The sequence below is a fragment of the Megalobrama amblycephala genome, linkage group LG7, assembly GCF_018812025.1.
Source record: "Megalobrama amblycephala isolate DHTTF-2021 linkage group LG7, ASM1881202v1, whole genome shotgun sequence".
Lineage (NCBI taxonomy): Eukaryota > Metazoa > Chordata > Actinopteri > Cypriniformes > Xenocyprididae > Megalobrama > Megalobrama amblycephala.
Genome location: NC_063050.1, coordinates 8,568,982 through 8,595,823, shown reverse-complemented (window position 1 = coordinate 8,595,823; position 26,842 = coordinate 8,568,982). Strand labels below are relative to the sequence as shown.

Sequence of the window (26,842 nt, the reverse complement as noted above, 5' to 3'; positions counted from 1 at the left end):
TAGTGAAATTAGTTAAGATCTACAGATCCTGCAGAATTTGCTATTTTATCTAATGCACTGACATTAACACATTTTCGGGTATGAGTGAAGTATCTACATACTCTCTGAGGACACATAAAAAACACACTGAAACATTGAGTTAGAGCTGTGGTTATATTGTTTTGAAATGCAGTTAATGTCAAGCTATTTTAGGATGTGAAAATTGATGTGGAGTTTAAAGGGAAAGGAGAAGTTAAGCACCAGAGAAGTTGCACCATACTGTGTGTCAGCACGGAAGAAAGAGACGTTTGTCAGTGTTTAAGGATTTTATTTAGTCAAAAAGTGCCGTAAATCTTAACCATGTGGAACCTTATTCTTCTTCTCTGGTCCTGCATTCATATCGGTGAGTTCAAGATTTGTTTGTGTGACTGTTTTATGAATTCTCTCATTTTCAGCTGGTCTTGTATTCCGCAACCAGCAGTCAGTATTTCTTAATATTGTAAATATGCTAATCCCGACTAATGATATTTGTGTTTCAGCTGTTGTTGTAGGAGCTCCAGATACAGTTACAGGACACAGAGGAGAGAGAGTTGAGATCAGATGCTCATATAAATCTGGATATGAATCAAATTCAAAGTATTTTTGTAAAGGCGAGTGTAGCTTTGGATTTAAAAACATCATGGTTGAATCAGGATCTCCAGCTAAAGACGAGAGATTCTCTCTGACTGACGACAAGAAGAACAGAGTTTTCACCGTCACCATCACTGATCTGAGAACAGCAGATGAAGGCCAATACTGGTGTGCTGTGAAGAGGGCTTTTGCTCGTGATGTCTATTCAGAGATTTTGTTGCTGGTTAAACTGGGTAAGTGATTCATGCGACTTCTACTAATTTATCTATCGGAGAAATGTACTTGGAAATCACCAACGGATATTAGAGGTCCAGCTGTGCGCACAGAACCATTCAGGAGCACAGAAACTTGCAACTTTTTTAATTAATAAATTTGCTTCACTATTTAATAGCTAAATTATGTTTCTTAGCAATGAGGTTGTTGCTGTTTTTTGAAGTAATTAAACTGACAATAGTGTTAGAGACACAACACAGATGCAGGTAATTCATACACACACATTTCTCCCTCTTTCCCTATCAATAGTTCTTCCAAGTAAACGAGTAATTCATTCAAATAAGTATAGTCTTGCTCTACTTCATATGTGTGTGTCTGATTTAAAGTGAGAAGAATGCTCGTTCCTAACCATAATTTTTATCCTTTGGGACAGATTTTGTGCTGCGAACATCAGTTACAGCTTTAACTTGTCAGAGCTGCTCATTGTATGCATGGTTATTGTATCAGATTTAATTCAAATTAAGTGTGCTAATGTATTAGTATAATAACTGAACTCTCGTCCATCCTTATTGTCACCCCTTTAGATAAGAAGATGACTGAGGTTTCGACTATCAGCCCATTTTTTTCTACAAGCACATCAGCTCCACTGACTCCTCAAACCCCTTTACCCCAAACTTCTTCTCCTGACACAGGTAAACGTCTCCACACACCTCACTCGCTGCTTTTTCTCTCACTCATGTAAACATCATTCAGTTAATCCTGTGAACCAGTTAAGTAGTTTATTTTGTCTTTTTGTGTTTTCAGGTTCATTTGGTATCATCATCGCAGGAGTTTTGGTTTTTCTCCTGATAGGTGCTGTATTGCCTATTGTGGCCGTACGAAAGAAGAAGTTGACTTGTGGTAATACTTTTCAATCAATCTTATTTATTTCTATAGAACACTTAATAACAACACATGTTGGCCGAAGTGCTTTACTATATGTACTGATCTTAACTGTCTAGAACATGTGTTTTTCTGAGGAAGTGAAGTAATATAACTTGGTGCCAAGCCATTCAAACCCTTACAAACAAACAATAAAATCTTGCGCTGAATTCTGAATTTGACTTGGAGCCAAGGTGGGGATGCCAACTGCAAACGTGATAATGAGGCATGAGGGACATGATAATACAACACCTGAAAGTAGTCCGGTCTAGACGTAATAAATGCATGCATAACAAAGACAGAAAAGGTTTTTATTTTGCAATAGCCCTTAGTTGAAAAAAGCCACCTCTAACTTCAGTTTATATGCTTATCAAACTGTAACTCGGCATCAAAAATAACACCTTGCGATAGCACAAAACCTTTATTGGTGTTAAAAAAAACTACCGTCAGAATTTACTAAAGACACACAGTAAAAAAAAAATACTGCTTATTGCGTATGCATTTGTATAAGTTTCCCTTTCAGGTGCAAAATTTATAGGAGGAGAGTATTTAAATGAATAACGCAACACCATTTACTAAGGTTTGTGCTAGTCAATTTACTGGTATTTGCACCAAAAAAAAAATAAATAATAATAATTTGTGCCATTCTTGGTAGATAATGTTGGTCATTATGGAAATTATCCATCTGCATCTGTGCCCTTAAATGCATGACTGTTTCGCCAATCATTCTTACATATTTGGGTCTTTATCGCCCCGGATCTATATCTAACACGGAAGGATCTCTACCTGTTGCAATAATATAAAACTCCTCTGATATTACAATAACAATTACAGAAGAATAAAATAAAGCATATTTTGTTACCTTTTGGAGCTTGAAAGGGCTCCGTTTGAGCAGATGTTTTATGCCATCATCACTGTCCTCGTCAGAGCTCATTTCCCAGTAAATTCAGCAAATAATAGGCTAGTTTTATGTTTGAGGTCACGAATATGAGCCCATTCGCGATCTCAAACGTATTCTCAAAACTATATAATTTTCAACATCTTCAAAATCAATATTTCGATCACTAACAGCTTCACCAGATCCATCCAGTGACAGTTACAGTCATATTTGATTGCGTTCAGTACTTGCTCTGCAGTAAATCGCTGAGCCATTTCATGTTTTTCTTATTATTTCGTTTTCTGTCTAAATGAGTCGTCACTTCAGCATTGTGTATCAGATAGTGCCACCTTGTGGAATAAAGTTGAATTGCACTTATTCCGTCATCTAAGATTCAATTATTTTTGTGCAGAAAAAAATATACGTACACTCATACACACCTCGGGTCGTTTGCGACCCTATACTAATTTTACAAAAAATGAATACAAATATAGGCATTCTTTTATCAGTTTATGATTTTTTTTTCTTATTATATTCTTTATAATGAATTGATTGAGGAATACCAAGAAGGTTGATGTCTAACTTTAAAAAATGAACGAGGAGGAGGGTAATGAATGATGTCCCAGGTCACTAAAGACCCGAGGTATGCATTTAAGGGTTAATATGCACATTGTCAGTAAATCACCCACAGAACTTTACACTCCCATCGACACTTTTATTGGATTATAGCACTGAAACACTCATTTACAATGTTTAGTAAATCTGGCCCTAAGAAAAAAAATGGAATAAAAAATTACTTTCTTTCAAAACAAAACAATTGAGACACTGACTCAAAATCCAGATTCAAGCTAACATGAAGGACTGAATTGAAACTTACATAACATTCATCTTCTGACAGGCCTGGTGTCTTCCTCCACTGAAGCACTTCATCACACATTTAGAGGAGAAGAGGTGAGTCAAGATCATCTTTGTTGGACATTTCCTTCATGAACTGTAGTTCTTCTCATGTAATAGTCAAGGTACACTTTCTTGCTCAATGATGATGACGCAATCATTTTCTTCTTCCAATTTACAGAATGACTACAATGAAGGGAACCCGACTGTCCTGCCGAACTCACACACAGCTCAAAATGATAACATTTCTTTAGAAAACGAGTTTCACAGATCTGTGAACCCAGAACCAGCCGACACAGACCTCGACTACACAAATGTTAATTCTGCAGTGTCAAACAGTCAGAATCCTGATCAGATCTACACAGAACTCAACGCCAGTAGACAGAGTCACATTTACCAGTGTCTCACAGCTGATTCTGCTCAAGAAGAGTCGATCTATCACAATATTGATCAAATTACTGACTGAACACAATTTATTTTGCTTTACACTGGGTTGACACTTCACAATATTTCTGTCCGTTGTGATAGTCACTGTGTCAGATTATGCAATTTTGATGCCTAAATTCTTGTCATGAACAAGAAACATGTAAGACCATACATTGCTTCCCTGCAAATCATTGCTTGCTGTCTTTAACATGAGTGATATCAAGAAGGCAGAGCTAGCAACTGACATCCAGCGGTGGGTAGAGTACTTTAAAAACTGTACTCAAGTAAAAGTATAAGTACTTATAGAAATATTTACTGAAGTAAAAGTAATAATTTTATAGTTACTTGAGTAAGAGTGTCACTGTGACACACTATATGGGGTAAAACGATTCTTGCTTCCCGACGCCCAGTGTCATTTACGGGGATTGTGTCTGATATTGTGTAGTCTAAACCCAGCTTTTGTTGCTTATGAATACTGCATATAATTTGAAAAATGGTACAACAGTCTTAATCTTCTAGGTCTGATAAATATAAATGGGTGTAAATATATTTTTTTCTTTTCTTTGTCGTAAACTCAAGCAGTTATTGATAGTAAACGTACTATAAAGAGCGATGTTCACTAATTAGCCAGTGGTTAATCGGGACAATAACATAATGATTGGCGAATGACTGTTGACATCACAAGAAACAAAGGGTCTCAAACCTTTACTACACTCTAAAAATGCAGTTGTTTCAACCCAAATTTGGGTAAAATATGGACAAACCTAACCATTGTGTTACATTTTAAAACGATTTTTTTAATGCAATGGTTGGGTTTGTCCATACTTTACCCAAATTTGGGTAGAAACAACCCAGCATTTTTTAGACTATAATGGCTTTCCTAAGCTGTGACATTAAAGAGAGTAACTTTATTACATCTACTGTAACATTATGAAAAATCTTCAATGTAAATGTTGCAAATGAAAAAAAAAAAAAGTATGTATTTGTGCAGGAAGCACATTTTGAATGGCTGTCAATGGAGAACGATACTTTGCTGCCAGGTGGTGGGCTAATGAGTTCTTGCTAACCAGCCAAACCATGACCATTCGGCAAGAACAGGGTTAGATTTGACAAATTAGTGACTTTTAATTGAGTTGTCAGATGTGTGGAGATGCTGTATGCATTATACATTTTCTGTTACGACACCTCTCAGAGCGTTTGGCATGGTAATGTGTATGACCATGTTGATATGTTTGGTCTTGGTGGAATAGATCTGCTGCTGCTGAGCAAGTACAGGACTACTGCCAATACACACATGACATGCTGCTGCTGTACAATGTAGTGTACATGAATTACCTGTAGCAGATCTATACAGGTGGAGCTGGGGGAGGTGGAGGGTTTCTGAAAGCACGCTGCACTGCTAAAGCAAATGCTACCAAGTGTTTGAATGTTGATTGTGTGAAATTATTGGCTAACAGCAGGAACCAATCAGCTGTACCCTATAGAGAATGATGTGATTGTAAGCAAAGTGAGTCAAGGACCTATTAGTCTGTGCCATCTAGAGGAAGTCTCCAAGCTCAGTCCTGGAGGGCCGCTGCAAAGTTTAGCTCTGACCCCAGATAAACACACCTGAAGGTAATCAAGGTCTAACTAGGCATACAAGAAACTTTCAGGCAGGTGTGTTGGAGCTGGTTGGAGCTAAACTCTGCAGGACAGTGGCCCTCCAGGACCGAGTTTGGAGACCCTTGATCTAGAGCAGGGGTACCCAACCCTGTTCCTGGAGATCTGCCTACCTGCAAAGTTTAGCTCCAACCCTGATAAAACACACCTGAATCAACTAAGATCATCAGGAGCACTTGATAATTACAGACTTTGTGTTGAGCAGGGCTGGAGCTGATCTCTGCAGGAAGGTAGATCTCCAGGAACAGGGTTGGACACCCTTGATCTTGAGTTTCATGACAGAACTTTGTATTTATACCAAGCTTTTTCTTTTTCTTTCTTTCTTTTTTTTTTTTTTAAACTACACATGTAAATGAATTAAAACAACAAAATCTAGGTTAGTTCATCTTTCATACATACACATAGTCTGTCATATCTGTCATTATGAAGTCTTAAGCGGGTTAATGTTACTATGTCACTTTGTCATTGTCTTGTTTCTGTAGCCTCTGTGATTTAATAAAGATGTATGGAAGTGTAATACACTGCTTTGGTTCAGTTTTACGTGTTGTCCATCAGAGGTCAGTGTGGAAAGGAATCAGTTCCTGAAGCATTTTGCTCTCTAAATTTTTCACTTCTGGCAGAAAGGAATAGGATTTCTATAACTACTGTACTTAAAGAGAAACTCCAGTGTCATGAATGAGTGTTAGACCAAAAGAGGTGTAAAAATATCACATTCATTTATAAATTGTGGAAAAACTAATGCATGGATTTTTAAATATGTACATATTTGAGGTGACTGTAGAGAATTTACTGTTGAATTACTGTTGAAGTCTGCGCCATCTAGAGGAAGTCTCCAAGCTCAGTCCTGGAGGGCCGCTGTCATGCAAAGTTTAGCTCTGACCCCAGATAAACACACCTGAAGGTAATCAAGGTCTCACTAGGCATACAAGAAACTTTCAGACAGGTGTGTTGGAGCTGGTTGGAGCTAAACTCTGCAGGACAGTGGCCCTCCAGGACCGAGTTTGGAGACCCTTGATCTAGAGCAGGGGTACCCAACCCTGTTCCTGGAGATCTGCCTACCTGCAAAGTTTAGCTCCAACCCTGATAAAACACACCTGAATCAACTAAGATCATCAGGAGCACTTGGTAATTACAGACTTTGTGTTGAGCAGGGCTGGAGCTGATCTCTGCAGGAAGGTAGATCTCCAGGAACAGGGTTGGACACCCTTGATTTTGAGTCTCATGACAGAACTTTGTATTTATACCAAGATTTTTTTTTTTTTTTTTTTTTTTTTTTTTTAAACAACTACACATGTAAATTAATTAAAACAACAAAATCTAGGTTAGTTCATCTTTCATACATACACATAGTCTGTCATATCTGTCATTATGAAGTCTTAAGCGGGTTAATGTTACTATGTCACTTTGTCATTGTCTTGTTTCTGTAGCCTCTGTGATTTAATAAAGATGTATGGAAGTGTAATACATTGCTTTGGTTCAGTTTCATGTGTTGTCCATCAGAGGTCAGTGTGGAAAGGAATCAGTTGCTGAAGCATTTTGCTCTCTCAATTTTTCACTTCTGGCAGAAAGGAATAGGATTTCTATAACTGGTGTTAGCATTTTCCATTCTTGGGTACTGTATTTAAAGAGCGACTACAGTGTCTTGAATGAGTTTTAGACGAAAAGAGATGTAAAAATATCACATTAATTTATGAATTGTGGAAAAACTAATGCATGGATTTTTAAATATGTACACATTTGAGGTGACTGTAGAGAATTTGCTGTTGAATGCTGTCCCATGACTGACCTGTAACTGCCACAAGTAAAACATCACAGATGTGCTCTTTTAAGATGTCCTGTAGAGCTGATGGTTAAAGATACAGAAAGGGGAAGGAGATTGCATTTAGGTTGCTGATGCAACTGTCGTTCACTCAGTACAGAAGAAAACAACTTAGCGTTTGTCACACAGAATTTGGTGTTTTATTTTAGAGAAACTCTTGTCAAAGTTGATCATGTGGGACGTTCTGCTGCTCTTTTCCAGCATCTGTACAGGTGAGTTTGAGACTCTGAGCTCTTTTACACACAGTTTGACATGATCTCTTGATTATCACATGATCATCAGACTCATATGAATGATATTTGTAAGTTATTATTCTGGCCTGCTGATGTCTCTTGCTGATATTTGTGTTTCAGCTGTTGTTGTAGGAGCTTCGGAGACATTTATAGGACACAGAGGAGAGAGAGTTGAGATCAGATGCCCATATGAATCTGGATATGAAACACATTCAAAATATTTTTGTAAAGGCAAGTGTAAATTTATAAATGGAATCATCATGGTTGAATCAGGATCTCCAGCTCAAGACAAGAGATTCTCTCTGACTGACGACACGACGAACAGAGTTTTCACCGTCACCATCACTGATCTGAGAACAGAGGATGAAGGACTATACTGGTGTGCTGTGGAGAGAAGTTTGCCTTTACCTGATGTCTATTCAGAGATTTTGTTGCTGGTTAAACAGAGTAAGTGATTGTAAGTGACAATTTATCTATAGTAGAAATGAATATGGAAATGGGTCAGCAGCTTCATGTTACTATATAGAGGTCAATCTACCGCTTAATTCTTTCATGCAGTTTTCAGATGAGTGTGCAAGTGTATAAATGTAATAACCAAATTCAGGTTGCTCTTTCCTTTTAACCTTCAGAAATAACCACTGAGGTTTCAACAATCAGCTCATTTTTAGTTGCAAGTACATCGGAAATGAATCCGTCCAGCAGAATCACAGACCATCTGATCTCCTCAACTGGTTAGTTCATCTCTTTCTGAAACCCTTCCTTTCTCACCTGACACAGGTGAACATCTCACCACATCTCACATCCTGTCAGAACAGGAAGTGAAAGGTCTGACAGATGGTCGTCATGTCAACATAACTTTTAATAAGCCTTATATCTGTCTTTTTTTTTTTTTTTAATGCAGCAGTCATTATGTGAACCAAACATTATTCTGATTCCTCTGACTTTCCTCTTGTGTTTTTTAGTGATTATTGTCACTGCAGGGGCTTTAGTTTTACTCCTGATATCAGTTCCATTGATTATAGTGGCTGTGCGAAAGAAAAAGAAGTCTAAAGGTAATATTTTACATGCAGTTTGGTTTAGCATGCATGAGAACTGAATTAAATTGAAAGATAATTATAATTTTTTGAAGAAGTATATAAGAAAGACTAATGCTGATATCTTTTGTCAGGTCTGCTGTCATCCATCGAAGAGTTTAATCCAGTGTTTTATGAACTGGTGAGTCAGCAGAAAATTATGATTCTTGTACAGTTTCACTCAAAAATGTGCATGAATTACATGTAAATTTTCTCTAAAAACACTTTTATTTCTTGGTTTTAACACCGTAATGATACTGAAATACGACTAATTGCAGTGATCTACTACTTTGACATTGAATCTCTATCAGCTCATGTCAATGATGTGTTAAAACTATAAATAGATTAACATTGAGGAATTTTCTCTATTGACAAACTCTTGTGTCCTGTGACTAGATCAAAGATGCTGGACCTCACTGCAATCCAGAGGACAGAGACACAATTACAACTGTTGTTTTTAGATGTGTTTCTTAAACTATTATGTCATATGAGATTCAAGCACTCCACAAACTCCAAAACACACACAAGTTCATTATATTATATTATATTATATTATATTATATTATATTATATTATATTAATCCGTCCTCTTTCTTCATTATTTTATGTTCTTCATTATATTATATGGAGGTTGTGAAGTGTCTCAGACATGGCATCAGTTGTCGTCCACTGTGACACACTACACAAGATAAAAATATTGATTCTTCTGCCCCTAAGGCCCTTGGTCACTTATGAAACACCAAAACACAGTATGTCAAATGTATTGTGCCAAAATCAGGCAGATGTCATGTAGTCTGAACCCGGCATTAAACATTTGTTGCACATGTATGTTGCTTTTTTTTTCCCTCTTGTAAAATTAGTAAAGGTATTGTAAAGTGAGATATTCACTAATTAGGGAGTGGCTAATCAGGACAAAGTCACCATGATGCTACTGATTAGCTGATGACATCACAAGAAAACAGCAGTCTCAAACCTTCACTAATGGCTTTCCTGAGCTGTGACATTAAAGACAACACAACTGTAATATCATCAAATATCTTCAAATTAAATGTTGCAACTAGAAAATACATGCACTTTGTTTGTTATTTCAGTCATTATAAACTCTTCAGCAGGTTAATGTTAGACTCTGCATCACTTAGTGGTGCAATAAAGATGCATGGAAGTGTAATTACATTGCTTTGGTTCAATTTCATATGTTGTCCATCAGAGGTCAGTGTGGAAAAATATCAGTTCAAGTTTATGCTCAAGTGTATCTTCTGAATCTTTTGCTTTCTAACTGATGTAAACATTACCATTATTAGGTAATGTACTGTACCATAAAGAGTGATTACTGTACTGCTTCATCAACTGCTCAACACAACTGAGTTCACTTCAAATAATATAATATATTGTAATATACACCAATGAGCCAGAGATGATCACCTGCCTAATATGTTGCTCCTCCGTGTGTTTCCAAAACAGCACTGACCCACTGAGGCATGGACTCTACTAGACCCCTGAAGGAGTGCTGTGGTTTCTGACAACAAGACATTAGCAGCAGATCCTTCAACTCCTGTAGGTAGCAAGTTGGAGCCACCGTGGATCAAAGTCCATGTCAAGGTTCCTCAGATCTTTACTTCTGCCCATTTCTCCTGCGTCCAACACACTGATTATGAAAACTGATTGTTTGATTACCATCTAATCTACCCAGACGTTACTATGTGGCTGTGACGAGCAGGGCGGGCGAGAGCCGTGAGGGAACGGCGCGAGGCCGGTGGCGCGAGAGTTAATGAGCTTCATCTGGGAGGCGCACCAGCCTTGAGTCTCTCACGGAGGAGCTCCGGGAGCATAAAAGGAGGAGCGACGACAGTGAAGGACGAGAGAGGACCAGGCCTGGACTTTATTTTACGTTTTATTATGTTTGTGTGGCCGGCAGACGTCCACGAGGGTCGTTTTTCGTTTTGTTTATTTTATATTAAAGTTATGTTGAATGTTCGCCGGTTCCCGCCTCCTTCTTCCCGTATATACGAACTATGTTACGTTGGCCTTGTAAGGAAATGATCAGTGATATTCCTTCACCTGTGACTGCTCATAATGTTTTGGCTCTTAAGTGTATATTACATTCATAAGCATATTAAGAACCAAGAAAAAACATCATCATCTTTATAATTTTCATTGTTTTACTGAACATGAGAATTGATCTTGTTTTGTCTGGCAGTTTTTAAGACTTGATTCTGTTATGAAGCATATATTTTAGTTTATTATTTTGTATGTGTGTGGTTTTTAATGTATGTATAGCATTTCCTTTTTGGATGTTCGATTCAAGGTTTTTCTGATTAGTTTCTTCCGTTCACTCCTGCTGGTTGATGATGTAACTGCAATAATCCGCTGCCAAAGAGCATCTTTCTCCATTCATGACCATTCAAAAACAGTTGTACATTCTGATAAATCCTTACAAGTAACTTAAAATTGGCACATATTTTTGGAGACTCTAATAATAATTCATAGCTTATTCAACATAACACTCGAAAGCCTTTTGCTTCAGTGTAACATGATATGTTGCTGTAGTGTACACACATTTCCCAAACAGGAAGTGAAACTACAGCCACAGAAACAGCTAAACACATAAACTTCATTTCCCACAATACATCTGTTCTCACAGGGTTCATTTGATGGAGTAAGAGAGAGTGAAAACAGTATTCTGTGGTCAAGGCCTGCCAGGCAATGGTCTAACATATAGTTTGTTGGGAGTGTGAGTTTGCTGGATTGTTCATTATATATAATGATTAATTTGTGTGTCTGATTGGTCCAGCCATTACAATGTTTTTGTGTGGATGATGTAATTAACATGGTCTAAAATATTACAAAATGTCATTTTGTAGTATAAAAGGAACAGAAAGTACTCAAACATATCAAACACTGAACGGAAACAGAGAGGACAGGAAATGGGTTGTGGCTTGTTAGTTCACAGATAGTTTCCTGGTCAAAACTGAGAGGCGTTTTCACACCTAACCCCACATGGAAACAGACAAACAGTCAGTGAACAGTAGAGTTTGACTCTCAACACGTGAGATGAGCAGCGAACAAAACTGAGAGTTTTGAACTGATTTTCTGAACTGAACTCATGAAGAAATGAAGTTTCCACTGACAGTTTGTGTGTTTCTGCTGACGGGTAAGAGCTCAAGATCTCTAATACAAGTGTTTATTGTCTGTTATTATGGCTTATTTTATCAGTGTACATGAGTAAAGCAGTGTGTGTGTGTGTGTGTGTGTGTGTGTGTGTGTGCAGTGATCAGGTCACTGTCTGTGGACATTACAGTGAGAGGAACGGAGGGAGAATCAGTGATTATTAAGTGCCCTTATCCAGGAGGATATGAGAGGTCTACCAAATACTTCTACAAAGGACTTTACAGAGAGAATGACATTGTACTACGATCTGATAGAAGAAAGTCTAAGGACAGATTCTCACTGCAGGATGATCGTAAGAGATCATTTACAGTGACCATCAGTGACCTGAAGATGGAAGATGCTGGACTGTACGGCTGTATCGCTGGATGGGGAGAATATAAAATAATCCAGCTAAATGTGAATAAAGGTGCCTGATGTTCATTATTAAACAACAATCTGCTTCATCATGTTTATGTGTCATGCTCTTATTAATATGTATGTGTCATTTGAATGACGTGACCTTGTTTCTTAGCGCCACAGAAGCCAAAACCTGTCCAGATCTCAACATCCACCATTCGTCCATTTACAAACACCAGCACTGAACACACCAGCACAGGTACCTGTACTCATATAAAACACTAGCTTCAACCTCAGCCATCTACACGCATGCATTTAGGTGAAAATATTGTTAAAGTGAAGTTACTGTGTTTGCATGCATAAGTCATAACTTAAATCATAACATTAGTAGTTAGTCTGATTATATTGAATACAGAGACATCAAAGCTTCTATACACAAATCTAATGCTGCATTCATGGTCATGATGAAATTCCTGTAATTACGAGTTTTCAGATAGTTCCCACTGCACAGTTTGTGTCTTCCTCAACTTGCATCAGCTTGGAATGTCTCTATTTCATCAAATCTCCAACTTCTCTCATTTGACATCATGTAAAAAATAAACTAAATGGCAGTGGCTTTGATTGTCAGAGATTAACTGTTTACACCTGGTATTTTTCGTTGTTCTGACAACTGGAAAGTTTTGAGCTTGTCCAGTTTCAACCACTTCCAGAGGTAGTTAAAAACACATTCGACCGGGTTGTGTTCATGGTGTAGATGCTCATGTGGTCGAATATGGTTGAACAGCCAAAACTCTCCACTTACTGACCTCACACGTAAACATTATGGGAAGAGAGCTAGCCAGACGGGATTTAAACTTTGTCAGCTGAAGACCCAAGTTTGGTTTTAAGATGAAAAAATGTACCAAGCGCAATGTTCTCTCACTATCCCTGATCTCTAACACACGCTCACAGCGTTCGCTGGCAGAAATAAAAGCTGCTGCTCTCCGTATGTTTTTTCTGTCATCTCCGGTCTCATTCATACATAAGTTGCATGAGCTTATTTCATCTAATAGATTGAAAGATATGAAAAGCTTATACATTTACCCGCCCATAGACTCTGCACTCATAGAAATCAGGACAGAAGTGGTTGAAATTGAACATCGTCTACTTGTCTATCAGCCAAAATGCATCTTAATACCAGGTGTAAACAGGCTCTAAGATGCTCCTCTGCACTTTATTCAGATGTAGAACAACCGAGCATTTGACATCATTTTACAGCCAGTGTTTTCTTTAGCACTTTCTTTGTTCTGCAGTTTCTGAGAAAAGTAAAAAATCATTGTGACGTGAGTGCGGCATTAATTTACATGGGTTTAAAAAAGTATTTTCTAAATATATTGTATATATCACTAATATATTGTAATTATCACATGACAGTAATCAGTGTTAACAGAAAACTTCATAATTTATATGAAGCAATAATATGGGGCAAACAATGTTATTTGCTTGTTCATTTCATGAGCGGCTCATTCACACGCCACTGGTGTTTTTCTCTTTGTCAATGACTCAAACAGAAAGTGAGACAAGGACAACAATAGGAAATGCTACATTTGAACATCAGCAAAACACTGGTAAGCACAAATTACACTACCCATAATGCAACTGCCCTCTCTTTGATCATATGATCACACTTTTATCATAGGGAATTGTTTTGAACATTTGTGGAGACACATTTTAGCACCTGTGTAAACATAAAATGATGCACAAATCAGTTTCGATTTGGTTATTTCAGTTTGACATCAACCATAAAGAGAAGTGTTTTCTTCTGAAGAGTCGAGGTTTACCATTGCAGTTTCACTTCCGTTACACTATAACAACAAAATATTACATTATTCTTAATAGTACAATAATCAGAATGAATTATTTCAGCTATGTGATTGTTACTGTTCATTTAACAGTATAATCAGCAGAGTGTTGTTTTATGTAAATATTATGTGTTTATCGATGTGTTCAGACCTGGCTTCTGTTGCTGGCGGTCTGGGTTCAGTTCTGCTGGTTCTGACTCTGTGTTCTGGAACATTCCTCATCCTGAAAAAGAGGAAAAGGAAATGTGGGACAGGTAATGCTTCGTTTGTGACTAGTATTATTATTATTAAAGTCCTGTTTTAGTGTATGAATTGACTTAGTGTTTCTCTGTTTTCATTCAGGTTTAGTTCAGCAAAATGTGCAGCACAATACAGAGGTGGGTGTTCAAATTTTCACCTGTAGAAGTTCAGAAATTTGATTGTTTATCGATCAGTAGAGAGTATTATCTATATAAACTGGTAAATTATTGATTGTTTTTCAGACTGACCGCATGTATGAAGAGATTCCAAACAGTGACGTCACCGCGGTAACATACTCATCCAATCAGACGCCTGCATCACACCTTAACAACCGCCCAGAACTCTCTGCTGTTTACGTCACAGTAACCAATCAGCAACCCGATTTAAACCCCAGTCACACCCACTCGACCAATCAGGTGACAGATACAGACTGTGATTATTATGCCACTATAAAGTCACCTGACCCAATACAGGACAGCAGGACAGAACTGATCTATGTGACAGCAACACATCCACAAAAAATCTCAACAAACGAGGGTCCGATATATTCACTGATCAATGATGAATAAAACACTATACACAGACATTGTGAATGATAAAAATAAAATCTGTTAATCTACATTTCATTACTGAACTGATTTTTTTAAACACTTTTCTTTACTGTTATCTGTAAGTGAATAACATTACTAACCAGAAAAGATACTAACAACTAAAAGTTATGTAGATAAAATGTAAAAATAACATGAAATGTAATATTCTTTGTAATTAATACACCATATCCACAGTTCAATAAAGCCAATAAAAAAGTGAAATATAGCTGCAAGCAGTGATTATGGGGCCAAAAGAGTCAAAGGAGAATGAGAGCATGACCATGATTTGAAATATGAAGTCTGAGTGCAAAATTCAGTGACCTAGGCAAGATATTGCATAAAACACTACACAGCTCCTTCAGGATAGGCTGCTAATGACACAGATCAAGTTTTGTAATGATATGCTATTGTGTTAGGACATAAAATGCAGCATACAGGTGCTGGTCATATAATTAGAATATCATCAAAAAGTTGATTTATGTCATTAATTCCATTCAAAAAGTGAAACTTGTATATTATATTCATTCATTTCACACAGACTGATATATTTCAAATGTTTATTTCTTTTAATTTTGATGATTATAAGTGACAACTAAGGAAAATCCCAAATTCAGTATCTCAGAAAATTAGAATATTACTTAAGACCAATACAAAGAAAGGATTTTTAGAAATCTTGGCCAACTGAAAAGTATGAACATGAAAAGTATGAGCATGTACAGCACTCAATACTTAGTTGGGGATCCTTTTGCCTGAATTACTGCAGCAATGCGGCGTGGCATGAAGTCGATCAGTCTGTGGCACTGCTCAGGTGTTATGAGAGCCCAGGTTGCTCTGATAGTGGCCTTCAGCTCTTCTGCATTGTTGGGTCTGGCATATCACATCTTCCTCTTCACAATACCCCATAGATTTTTGGTCAGCAGCAGGAAGCATGAAGTGCTCTAAAACTTCCTGGTATACGGCTGCGTTGACCTTGGACCTCAGAAAACACAGTGGACCAACACCAGCAGATGACATGGCACCCCAAACCATCACTGACTGTGGAAACTTTACACTGGACCTCAAGCAACGTGGATTGTGTGCCTCTCCTCTCTTCCTCCAGACTCTGGGACCCTGATTTACAAAGGAAATGCAAAATTTACTTTCATCAGAGAACATAACTTTGGACCACTCAAAAGCAGTCCAGTCCTTTTTGTCTTTAGACGCTTCTGACGCTGTCTGTTGATTTACAAAGGAAATGCAAAATTTACTTTCATCAGAGAACATAACTTTGGACCACTCAGAAGCAGTCCAGTCCTTTTTGTCTTTAGACGCTTCTGACGCTGTCTGTTGTTCAAGAGTGTTCAAGGAATGCGACAACTGAAACCCATGTCTTGCATACGTCTGTGCGTAGTGGTTCTTGAAGCACTGACTCCAGCTGCAGTCCACTCTTTGTGAATCTCCCCCACATTTTTGAATGGGTTTTGTTTCACAATCCTCTCCATGGTGCGGTTATCCCTATTGCTTGTACACTTTTTTCTACCACATCTTTTCCTTCCCTTCGCCTCTCTATTAATGTGTTTGGACACAGAGCCCTGTGAACAGCCAGCCTCTTTTGCAATGACCTTTTGTGTCTTGCCCTCCTTGTGCAAGGTGTCAATGGTCATCTTTTGGACAACTGTCAAGTCAGCAGTTTTCCCCATGATTGTGTAGCCTACAGAACTAGACTGAGAGACCATTTAAAGGCCTTTGCAGGTGTTTTGAGTTAATTAGCTGATTAGAGTGTGGCACCAGGTGTCTTCAATATTGAACCTTTTCACAATATTCTAATTTTCTGAGATACTGAATTTGGGATTTTCCTTAGTTGTCAGTTATAATCATCAAAATGAAAAGAAATAAACATTTGAAATATATCAGTCGGTGTGTAATGAATGAAAATAATATACAAGTTTCACTTTTTGAATGGAATTAGTGAAATAAATCAACTTTTTGATGATTTTCTAATTATATGACCAGCACCTGTATTACTACAAAATTCTGAATGGCCGATATGGGAAAGATGGGTATCATTCGACTCAATGTGTCACACTGAATGTCAAGAGATCAATCTTATGATCTTTAGTCATACCCTTTAGAAGTTATAGGCAAAAATATCAATGTTCCATTATTCAGAAACACTTGGTGGCGCTGTGCTGAAACTCCTCACTTATTCTCAGAGTATGATGGCTATTAAGTGTACCATTTGTTTTTCTTTATATGTCAAAATATGCCCCTATCTCATGGACACTTTACTATCCCATGAGGCCACGGGAGAGGATTTGTGAATGGAGGTGAAGCGACACTGGTAGGTCACATGATAATGACATCATGGCGAATATAGTATATCCAGATTAGATTCATGCTACACACATTCATTCTATACTGAACATACATTTCTGTAAAGTAATTACTTACACAAAATAAGTTCCTGCTCAAGAGAGTATGTGATTATAGACATAGCCAGAGTATGTACTTGCTTCCAGAAGATTGAACACAAAATAATCTCTTTCTAATCAAATATATGCCATATATTGCAGTTATAATGTTCAGTAAGCAACTTGACTGGAGTGTTGTGTAAAACACATTTTATATACTGTGTAAATGTCACACGTACTCCTTCCCCTTCTGAAGAAATGGATCATTCCTTCATCCATCTCTCTCTGCAAACACTGCTTAATAAAGTTATGTTTAATAAAGTTTGGTGAATTGGTAAACCATTACAGATGTCATGTAGAGCTGATGTGGTTAGAGAGATAGAAAAGGGAAGGAAATGTTCATTTCAGTTTCTGATGCAGCAAGTTTTTCAGTCAGAAGAGAACGACAGTAACGTTTGTCACACTGAATTTGGTCTTTTATTTTAGTGAAACTCGTCAAAGTTCATCATGTGGGATGTTGTTCTGCTGCTCTTTTCCAGCATCTGTACAGGTGAGTTTGTTTATTTCTCTCTTTTTTCTCACATGATCATCAGTCCCATATGAATAATATTTATAAGTTATGTCTCCTGTTCACACATAACAGCTCTATATAATGATATTTGTGTTTCAGCTGTTGTTGTAGGAGCTCCAGTTAAAGGACACAGAGGAGAGAGAGTTGATATCAGATGCTCATATGAACCTAGATATGAATCAAATTCAAAGTATTTTTGTAGAGGGGATTGTTTATTGTCAAATAAAATCATCATTAAATCAGGATCTCCAGCTAAAGACGAGAGATTCTCTCTGACTGACGACACGACGAACAGAGTTTTCACCGTCACCATCACTGATCTGAGAACAGAGGATGAAGGCAAATACTGGTGTGCTGTTGAGAGGAATTATGCTGTTGATGTCTATTCAGAGATTATGTTGCTTGTTAAAGAGGGTAAGTGATTAATTTTGTTAATAGCAGAAATAACTGCATGGCAACAGGTCAAGAGTGATTGACCAAGTCATTAATCTTGTAAGTTCACTGATGTTGTTCTGTTGAGCTGATGTCTGTTTAGACTAGAGTTTGTTGAATATGAAATACAGCAATAATCCGCCAGTGGTAGTGTGTTACAGCGACTTTAATTTAATGAGCACAACACAAAAATAAATAAATCTAACAAAAAAAAGATAAAATCAGAGATTAAATGTAATCAAACTGAATTCAGTATTTTTAAGTTAAATCCAATGTCCGTGTTTTAAGTTGATCTTTCCTGTGACCCTTCAGATATCAAGACCACTGAAGTTTCAACCATCAGCCCTTTTTTAACGACACAGTCGTCTTTCAGCACAACAGAACTGAATCCACAATCAGGTCAGTTCATCAGTCTGTCGCTCTATATGACTCTGATTTATTGAATATTGAACATCTAAATGTATTTTAATGTATTTATATATGTTAGATGATTCCTTTGAGATGAAATGTGTGTTAAAGGTGTTGAAGACTGAAGGTTTATACCACAGAAATTTGCTCCGGTGGGATTTTCCCTGTTATTAAACATTTGCAAGTTGCTTTGGATAAGGAAGTGTCTTTAAACTGAACATTAAAATGTAAATGTAGAGCTTTGTTTATCTGTTCATGTTTGTATCGCGTGAGCGGCTCGTTCACACGTCACTGGTGTTTCTCTTTGTCAGTGACTCATCGGACAGTAAGTGAAAGAGCAAGAACAGGAAATACTACAGTTGAACTCCATCAGCCAACCACTAGTAAGCACACAAACTACACTACCCATGATGCAACAGTTCCCTCTTTGATCACATGATCACTCATTTGCGAGGAAATTAGTTTGATGTGTGGAGGCACATATTCATGAGGTTAATTTGGCTTGGCATCAACCATAGACAGAAGTGTTTCCTTCTGAAGAGTTGAGGTTTACCAGTGCAGTTTCACTTCAGTTACACTATATTATTACAATAATACAATACTTTATCATTACTGTGTTTCAGTGCATAATTTTACACCTTCACCTTATTTTTATTATTTTCAGGTTAGTTAGGTCAAATCTGACATATAATGATTTTAAAATACTTAAGGTCAGACATGGAGACTGGTTTGTTCTTGCTCCAATGTTCTGGAGGCAGACTTTGTCATAAAAATAAAAGATATATATTATCAAGGCAATATCAGCGATGGTTCTGTTGTTGTCAGAGAACTCTTCAGGTGGTCACAAAGCAGCATGTTATAGTCAAATCGGATATTCATTGGATTATAAATAAAATACTTATATAGCAGTTACATCATTGCCAAGCTAAATACATCAAACAATGAGGCAAAATTACAATAATAAAAATGATATATCAATGATAAGATTATAGTTAATTTAACAGTATAATCAGAATCAGTACTGTTTAATATTGTGTTTGTTGTGTTCAGACCTGGCTTCTGTTGCTGGCGGTCTGGGTTCGGTTCTGCTGGTTCTGACTCTGTGTTCTGGAACAATCCTCATCATGAAAAAGAGGAAAAGGAAATGTGGGACAGGTAATGTTTTTTTTTTTTTTTTTTTTTGCAATTAATGTTATTATTATTAAAGTCCTGTTTTAGTGTATGAATAGACTTAGTGTTTCTCTGTTTTCATTCAGCTTTAGTTCAGCAAAATGTGCAGCACAATGCAGAGGTGGGTGTTCAAATCTTTACCTGCAGATCAGAAATACATGTGAAATTATTGTTTATTAACGAACAGACAGTATTATCTATATAAACTAGTAAATTATAGATTGTTTTTCAGACTGACCGCATGTATGAAGAGATTCCCAACAGTGACGTCACCGCGGTTACATATTCATCCAATCAGACGCCTGCATCACACCTCGACAACCTCCATGCAGAAGTCTCTGCTGTTTATGCCACAGTAACTAAACAGCGGTCTGATTCAAACCCCAGTCACACCCACTTGACCAATCAGGTGACAGATTCAGACTGTGATTATTATGCCAATATAAAGTCACCTGACCCAACACAGGACAGCAGGACAGAACCGATCTACGTGACAGCAACACATCCACAAAACATCTCAACACATCCACAAATCATTTTAAAGAATGAGGGTGTGATATATTCAACAATTAAACATAAGTAAAATCTACATGGGTTTAATGATTCAATAGTTTGACATACTTTTGTGTACAAAACAATTTATAAAGTGTATAATGTATTAATAAAGTTTTTTATTATTATTATTATTATTATTATTATTATTATGCTTTAACAAGCGGCTAACAGCAAAAAATAAATGAATATAATTTTAATATTTTTTGTTGTTAGTGCACCTTATTTACAGTTAAAGCAAATCAAGTATTTTTAAGTCTCCTCTCCTGTAGCATCTGTATGAAGTGATTCTGTCATGGAGTTATGGAGCTACACTTTTTGTATAAATTTCAGTCAAATCCTATAGATTTACTTTTGCTGTAATACTTGAGCTTTCAAATATTAAATGCACATTTGAAACAGTTTATTGTACAGGTAAGTTAAGTGTCATCCTAAACAAATGAGCCGCTGCATTGTAAAACATGTAAATACAGACAGCAGCTTCCACAAATCCCCAGTGTCCTATGGAATGAAGACGCAAATAAATGCCAAAAAAAGCTGTTATTTTTTGTAACCGCTCTGCTATGATATCTGCCACAGATGTGCACAAGGCAGACTGAGGTTGAGTCTCTGCTCGAGGTTCAGGCTTCTCAAGCAAGCATCAGAGTTTGATCACACACTTTAGCCTCTAGTTGAAAATTGCAAAGCGTGATTTTATGAATTACATCATCAGTGATTAGTCACCGTCAACTTGACTCCACTGTCAAAGGTGCTCAGTTGATTTAATCCATAAATACCTTCATAAGTATTGTGAAGATTTGGGTAAGGACTGTATTTGTGCTGGAGGAGGTGGATTTGACTTGGGTAAAGTTGGTTTTATATTCGCACATTCGGACATCCGTATTCAATAGTCTTGTTAATCACACTACATTGGACATTCAGTGGACATTCGCAAGTAAATATGCCATTAAAACAATACTTGTCTATTTTGATCGACTGTGAAAAATGTTGTAAGTTGATTGTCAATATCATGTCGCTGCTTAAAATTCGCAAACATTAATTTATTGCACATTTATTGGAAAGTCTGAATTCATCAGACGTCCGAATGTGTGAATATAAAACCAACTTTACCCAAGTGTGGATTTGTATCCGCACTGGTGTGTCGGCAAGAACACGTAAGACACAGTTGAACCAGAGTTTGAGGTTTACTGATGATTCATTTCAAGCAGTAACAGGAAGTGGTAACAGTGAGTGGTCTGAAAATATTAAAGAATAACAATAAGTATTAGATATACAGCTAAATCAATAACATTCACATAGGCAATCCAGGTTACATTATTAAAGTTGTTGCAGTACTTAATCTGTCCACAATATGGCATCGCGAGCTCACACATGAAAATATGAAAGACGCCATTTTAACGTGTCATTACAGGCAGTAACGGCAGATAAAGAAACGTAAAAATGAGGATGTCAGGAGGGTGGTAATTGACATTTTTGGAAAAATGGCACCTGAGGTTCGTGACAGCTTAAATGACGGTGTGGATATAGCTCATCAACTGGGTCCAGCAAGGGATGACGGAAAGGCAAGAGCCATCATTGTCTTGTTCTCCTTCCGCCGGGTGCGAGATGGCATCTGGCGGGCTGCAAGAAAATGCAAGTATTTGGAAGACAACGGTCTTCGTCTGACAGAACCCCTATCTCCAGAAGACAGGGCAGCGAGGGAGAAACTCTGGCCTCAAGTTAAAGCAGCAAGGGACGCTGGTAAGAAGGCTTCGTTCCGCTCCTCGTTCGCGTTGATTGATGGAAAGAAACACTTCTTCTCGGACGTAAAGTAGTGTCGATTTTGTTCTTTGTTGACTCTATGATTAATAAGCAACACAATATTTTTATAGTTGCATAGCGTTGACTTAACATTGACCACTTATTAGGTTACCTGTTTAGTTTTTTTTACTCTTTTATATAGTAATTACTCAATTTCATTTATTTAGGCTACCTCTATCTTTTTATTATTATTACTATTTTTGCTTTTATTTTATTTCACTTAAGCTTTTTATTTTTTATATTTTTATTATAATTATTTTTGGTAAAGTTAACTCAGATGTGTGCATTTTTTCTTGGCACTTTATTTTGTTGTTTGTTAAATGGGTATTTCGTGCCAGTGGCGGAGGCAGAAAGTGGATTGTGGGTGGGCCTCTAAAAGTGTGGGTGGGCCAGAATAATTTGCATCATCCCATGTTTTTCAACTGGCTTAATTTGGGAGGGGGAAAAATGATGGACCGTCCCTAAGTGGCGTCAATTCACAAAAAGTCAAGGTATGGCAAGTTCAAATTACGTTAGGCTATTTAATATAATTATATTATATATTATATATATTATATAATTAATATATTTAATATAATATTACGTGACAGTATCAATTCAAGTAAATCTACGAGATAAGAACAAGACAAAACTGCAGTTACAACATGAACCAACAGCACCAACCGATTAAAAAAATAACTTAATAATAATAATTTGGAAATAACCTAGCATGGTAACAGGCAGCTATATGGATAAATAAAAATAACAAAAAAGTCAGCTTGCGATAAAAAAAAAAAAAAAAAAAAAATCAATACTGATTTGAAACTTCTGACAAACGCTCACACATTAACCCGATCACTTTATTTAGCGTTCATGTAAACATAGGCCTACGTTCAGATTCATCGAATGAATTTATAATTATTTATTTAAGAAATTCATTAAAAACAGAATATTGCTTCAGCCTTATTCAAAGGCCACAGAAACATGTTCGTTTGTTACGCACTTCAATACATTCCACCCGACGTTTTTGGTTTTCTTCCTATTTATTAAATATAGGCAATTGGTTGATGAAACAGTGATTGAAATTAAGATACAATTTCTACAAAACGAAATTCACTTTAAAGAAAGACTTACTATAAAACAAAACTTAATGAAGTGGTCAAAGTCTGACCAGCTGCATGTCTCCCAACATTGCGCATCCGTCATGCTATTCACTTTTCATAATCAACATAGGTGAAATTTAACAAATAATATAGGCTCTATAGCCTAATATTTAAATATGAAACTAAATTGGCTATTTTTATCCCTCTGGCAGACGAACGCGCCGGCGCGTTCTGATTTTTTCCTCATGACAGAAACAACAAGTCTTTTAGTCAAGCCTACAAATGGTCTACTTTTATTCGTGTACGCTCACAATAACAACAACACCTTGTACTTTTGTAAAATAAAATAAATAAAAAACAGGGTGCGCTTTCAGCTGTTTTTCTGCGAGAATCTTTCTTAAACGTCTCAAAAATGAACACCGCGAATAATTGTAGGCTACCTAAAAGAAAGAAACATCTCCATTCAATAAGAAATTCGTATGTCTGTGTTAAATAAGAGGCGATCCATGGGCGTCGGAAGCAAAAACAATGTGGGTGGGTCCTCCCTCCAAATGTTTTTATGCAATTGATAGATAGATAGATAGATAGATAGATAGATAGATAGATAGATAGATAGATAGATAGATAGATAAAATGCCAATCAATCGGTAGTTATTGATTTTTTTTAATAGAACAACGAGACACAAACCTTTACATTCAATCGCATTTTTGCTCCCATTTATTTTCACACATTGATCACAGTGCATACAAAGTTTAGTCCCCAAGCGCGCACAACTGGAGGAATACACGTTTACCTTTGATTTCGTTCGATAGAAAAGAAGCAGTGCCCTACGCAGTGTTTCATAATTACTGAGGTTATAAAATGTAGGCTATTATGCTAGGGGGGTTCGGGGGCATGCTCCCCCGAGAAAATTTTGATTTCCTTGGTGTACATATATGCATTTTAAGACGTTTTAAGGCCAACAAATTGGATAACAATAGCTTTAAAACCATGTCAATAAATACATACATGCATAGTTTTGAGGCAGCTTTAATCGCATGTTTGGTAATTCCATGACTTAATTTACCTCAGAATAATGACGGCGCATGCCCGTAGCTTCTTTTGCGCTTTAGTTAAGCTATAATTAAAGTAATATGCAGCGCGCGCCGCCACATTTGCGCGAGCAATTCTTGAGTTCGCGCCTCGGGCACAGTAGGCTATACGGCTGATTGGAGTTTTACTGACATAGCCTGACAACATCTCATCTGACCGCAGTTCACTGTTGTTCAACTGAAGCTACCTTTTCCGCGCTCGTTTGACTTGCGCCTGGCGCTGAGGCGAAGGTGGAATGCGCGTCTGAAAAGTGTCCCGTTTGTTGTGGTCGTAAAGAGACATTTCTTTATAAACGCGTTTTACTTGGCGATGTTTTAAAAACTATCTTTATTTTTGATATTTTTTATGTTCTATTGGTGTTTTTTGGAGTAGCATCACCTGGGGGGGATTAGACAAATGCTGAATTAGAGACGGTAAAAGTGAGTGGGTCCAATATATTGGTCTTAAAAAGTACAATGGTTACAATGGTTCCGACGCCCATATAATATATATATTTCCTTGGATCTGACTGGGTGGGCAAGCTGTCAATCTGGGTGGGCCCAGGCCCACCCAGGCCCACCCGTAGCTCCGCCCCTGTTTCGTGCTGTATTTGCATAGTGTTTAAATTGTTCTACAAGTTGTTAGCCACCTCTCCCTTGTTGTTTGAATTAAGTGTTTCTTAATTCTTGGGGGTTTTCTCGTCATTGGTGAATTTTATGAACATTTTTCCTTTCAGTTTCCAGGTTGTTCATGTATATTTGGTTTAATGGATTATACGTTTAGGTTTTTGTCTGTTCTGTCTTTAAATGTCAAGGGATTGCGTGATATGGTTAAAAGGAAAGCAATTTTCTTATTTTGTAAGAGAAGCGATGCAGATTTAATTTTTCTACAAGAAACTCACTCTGAAGATGCAGATCTAAAATTTTGGAAGGCACAATGGGGAAATACGATTTTTGCCAGTCATGGCAGTAGTCATTCTGCTGGGGTCATGACTCTCATACATAAATTTAAAGGGGATATTCTAAAAGTGGTGGAATCAAAGGATGGCAGGTGGATTACAATGGTTATTAAGCAAGACAACACTTTTTTCTCTTTATGTAACATCTATGGGTTTAACTCTCACTCTTCTAATATGATTCTTTTTTCTCAAATTTCTGCTAAAGTCAAAGATCTACTTACTGAATATAAAGGTTCTTATGTTATTTTAGGTGGTGACTTTAATGAGTGCATGGATGATGCTTTAGATAGATATCCCCCCAGGCCTAGTTATGTTGCACTAAGAAATGACTTAATTCTCTCTCTGTGTTCTGATCTTTCTTTGACTGATGCATGGCGTTTTTATAACCCAGATTCCCTGGATTATACTTGGTCCAACAAAAATTTATCTCTTCGTTCCAGAATAGATTTTTTTTTAATCTCCTCTTCAATTCTTCATCTTACTAAAGACATTTCTCATGCCTTTGCTCCCCTATCAGACCATAAGCAAATTTTATTACAACTTGGCGGGCTGCAGCCTAACTCTAAATTGCGGGGCTATTGGAAATTTAATAATACTTTATTAAAGGACTGCGAATTCAATGATAGTGTTATAAACCTTGCAAAATAATTTTTTTCTGACATACGTAATGGTTACAAAGAAAAATGGGAATATTTCAAATACAAAATTAGACTAATTGCTATCAAAAGATGTAAAGAACTGAAAGCCAATAGACATCAGTTAGAATCTAATCTGATTTGTCGATTAAATGAGTTATTAACAAAAGAGAACATCTCAGAAGAAGAAAAATTGGAGCTGAATAGTATCAATTTGCAAATCAATGAACTTTATTTAGATTTATCTTTAGAATTATCTTTTAAAATCACTTAAGTTGTTTGGTTTTGGGGACTCTTTTATTTCCACTATTTCTATGTTTTATAAAGGAATAAATAGTTCTGTTATTATTAATTTTGACACTTCTTACAGATTTGATGTACAGCGTGGTGTTAGGCAGGGTTGCCCTATTTCTCCTTTTTTATTTTTATTAATTACTGAGCTGTTATCCGTGAGCATTGTTCGGAATCAAGAATTGAAAGGAATTTCTGCTTTCGGGAGGGAGATTAAGATTTCACAGTTAGCAGACGACACCACGTTATTTTTAAAAGATGAAAAATGTGTGTCAAAGGCTTTAGATTTAATTAACTATTTTTCATCTGCTTCTGGTTTAAAACTAAATATCTCAAAATGTGAGATCATGTCTATCCAAGATTTGAATTATGATTCCATAGAAAATATTCCTGTTAAGTCCACAGTGAAATACCTAGGTATTTATATTACTAAAAATCTTTTGGCAAGACAACACTTAAATTTTTCTGCTAAGATAATTAAATCTAAAAATATTCTTAATATCTGGCTACAGCGGGACCTGTCGTTATATGGCAGAGTCCTCCTATCAAAGGCAGAAGGTCTCTCTCATTTTGTATATCCAT

General features: G+C 36.8%; 5 protein-coding genes across 8 annotated transcripts in view; all 5 read left to right on the top strand.

Moving 5' to 3' along the window:
- The window catches only part of LOC125271224 (B-cell receptor CD22-like), a 1,156,500-nt gene that overhangs the window by 520,158 nt on the left and 609,500 nt on the right, over nucleotides 1-26,842 (top strand). The gene's annotated exons all lie outside the window — the stretch shown is intronic.
- Nucleotides 1-26,842, top strand: part of LOC125271198 (hemicentin-1-like) — a 987,774-nt gene that overhangs the window by 371,129 nt on the left and 589,803 nt on the right. The gene's annotated exons all lie outside the window — the stretch shown is intronic.
- Nucleotides 243-4,489, top strand: LOC125271267 (CMRF35-like molecule 5). The gene is made up of 6 exons (XM_048195338.1): nucleotides 243-382; nucleotides 519-842; nucleotides 1,407-1,514; nucleotides 1,627-1,722; nucleotides 3,519-3,571; nucleotides 3,696-4,489. Exons 1-6 carry the CDS (start codon nucleotides 340-342, stop codon nucleotides 3,978-3,980), a joined length of 909 nt encoding a protein of 302 aa, XP_048051295.1. The 5' UTR covers nucleotides 243-339; the 3' UTR covers nucleotides 3,981-4,489.
- LOC125271259 (CMRF35-like molecule 3) overlaps nucleotides 7,340-26,842 on the top strand; it is a 34,666-nt gene continuing 15,163 nt past the window's right edge. Inside the window, exons 1-8 of one of the 4 annotated variants that reach the window (XM_048195320.1) lie at nucleotides 16,853-17,219; nucleotides 17,776-17,839; nucleotides 17,960-18,274; nucleotides 18,605-18,691; nucleotides 19,012-19,083; nucleotides 19,751-19,855; nucleotides 19,957-19,991; nucleotides 20,103-21,291. In XM_048195320.1, coding sequence (XP_048051277.1) covers nucleotides 17,797-17,839; nucleotides 17,960-18,274; nucleotides 18,605-18,691; nucleotides 19,012-19,083; nucleotides 19,751-19,855; nucleotides 19,957-19,991; nucleotides 20,103-20,453 — 1,008 coding nt within the window. In that variant the 5' untranslated portion in view covers nucleotides 16,853-17,219; nucleotides 17,776-17,796 and the 3' untranslated portion in view covers nucleotides 20,454-21,291. Of the gene's footprint in view, nucleotides 7,631-16,852; nucleotides 17,220-17,289; nucleotides 17,840-17,959; nucleotides 18,275-18,604; nucleotides 18,692-19,011; nucleotides 19,084-19,750; nucleotides 19,856-19,956; nucleotides 19,992-20,102; nucleotides 21,292-26,842 lie in introns of those variants that run through there. The other 3 variants (XM_048195321.1, XM_048195319.1, XM_048195325.1) reach the window with 3 other exon arrangements.
- Nucleotides 11,530-15,125, top strand: LOC125271263 (CMRF35-like molecule 1). The gene is made up of 7 exons (XM_048195331.1): nucleotides 11,530-11,875; nucleotides 11,993-12,298; nucleotides 12,404-12,487; nucleotides 13,779-13,835; nucleotides 14,219-14,323; nucleotides 14,412-14,446; nucleotides 14,552-15,125. Exons 1-7 carry the CDS (start codon nucleotides 11,836-11,838, stop codon nucleotides 14,876-14,878), a joined length of 954 nt encoding a protein of 317 aa, XP_048051288.1. The 5' UTR covers nucleotides 11,530-11,835; the 3' UTR covers nucleotides 14,879-15,125.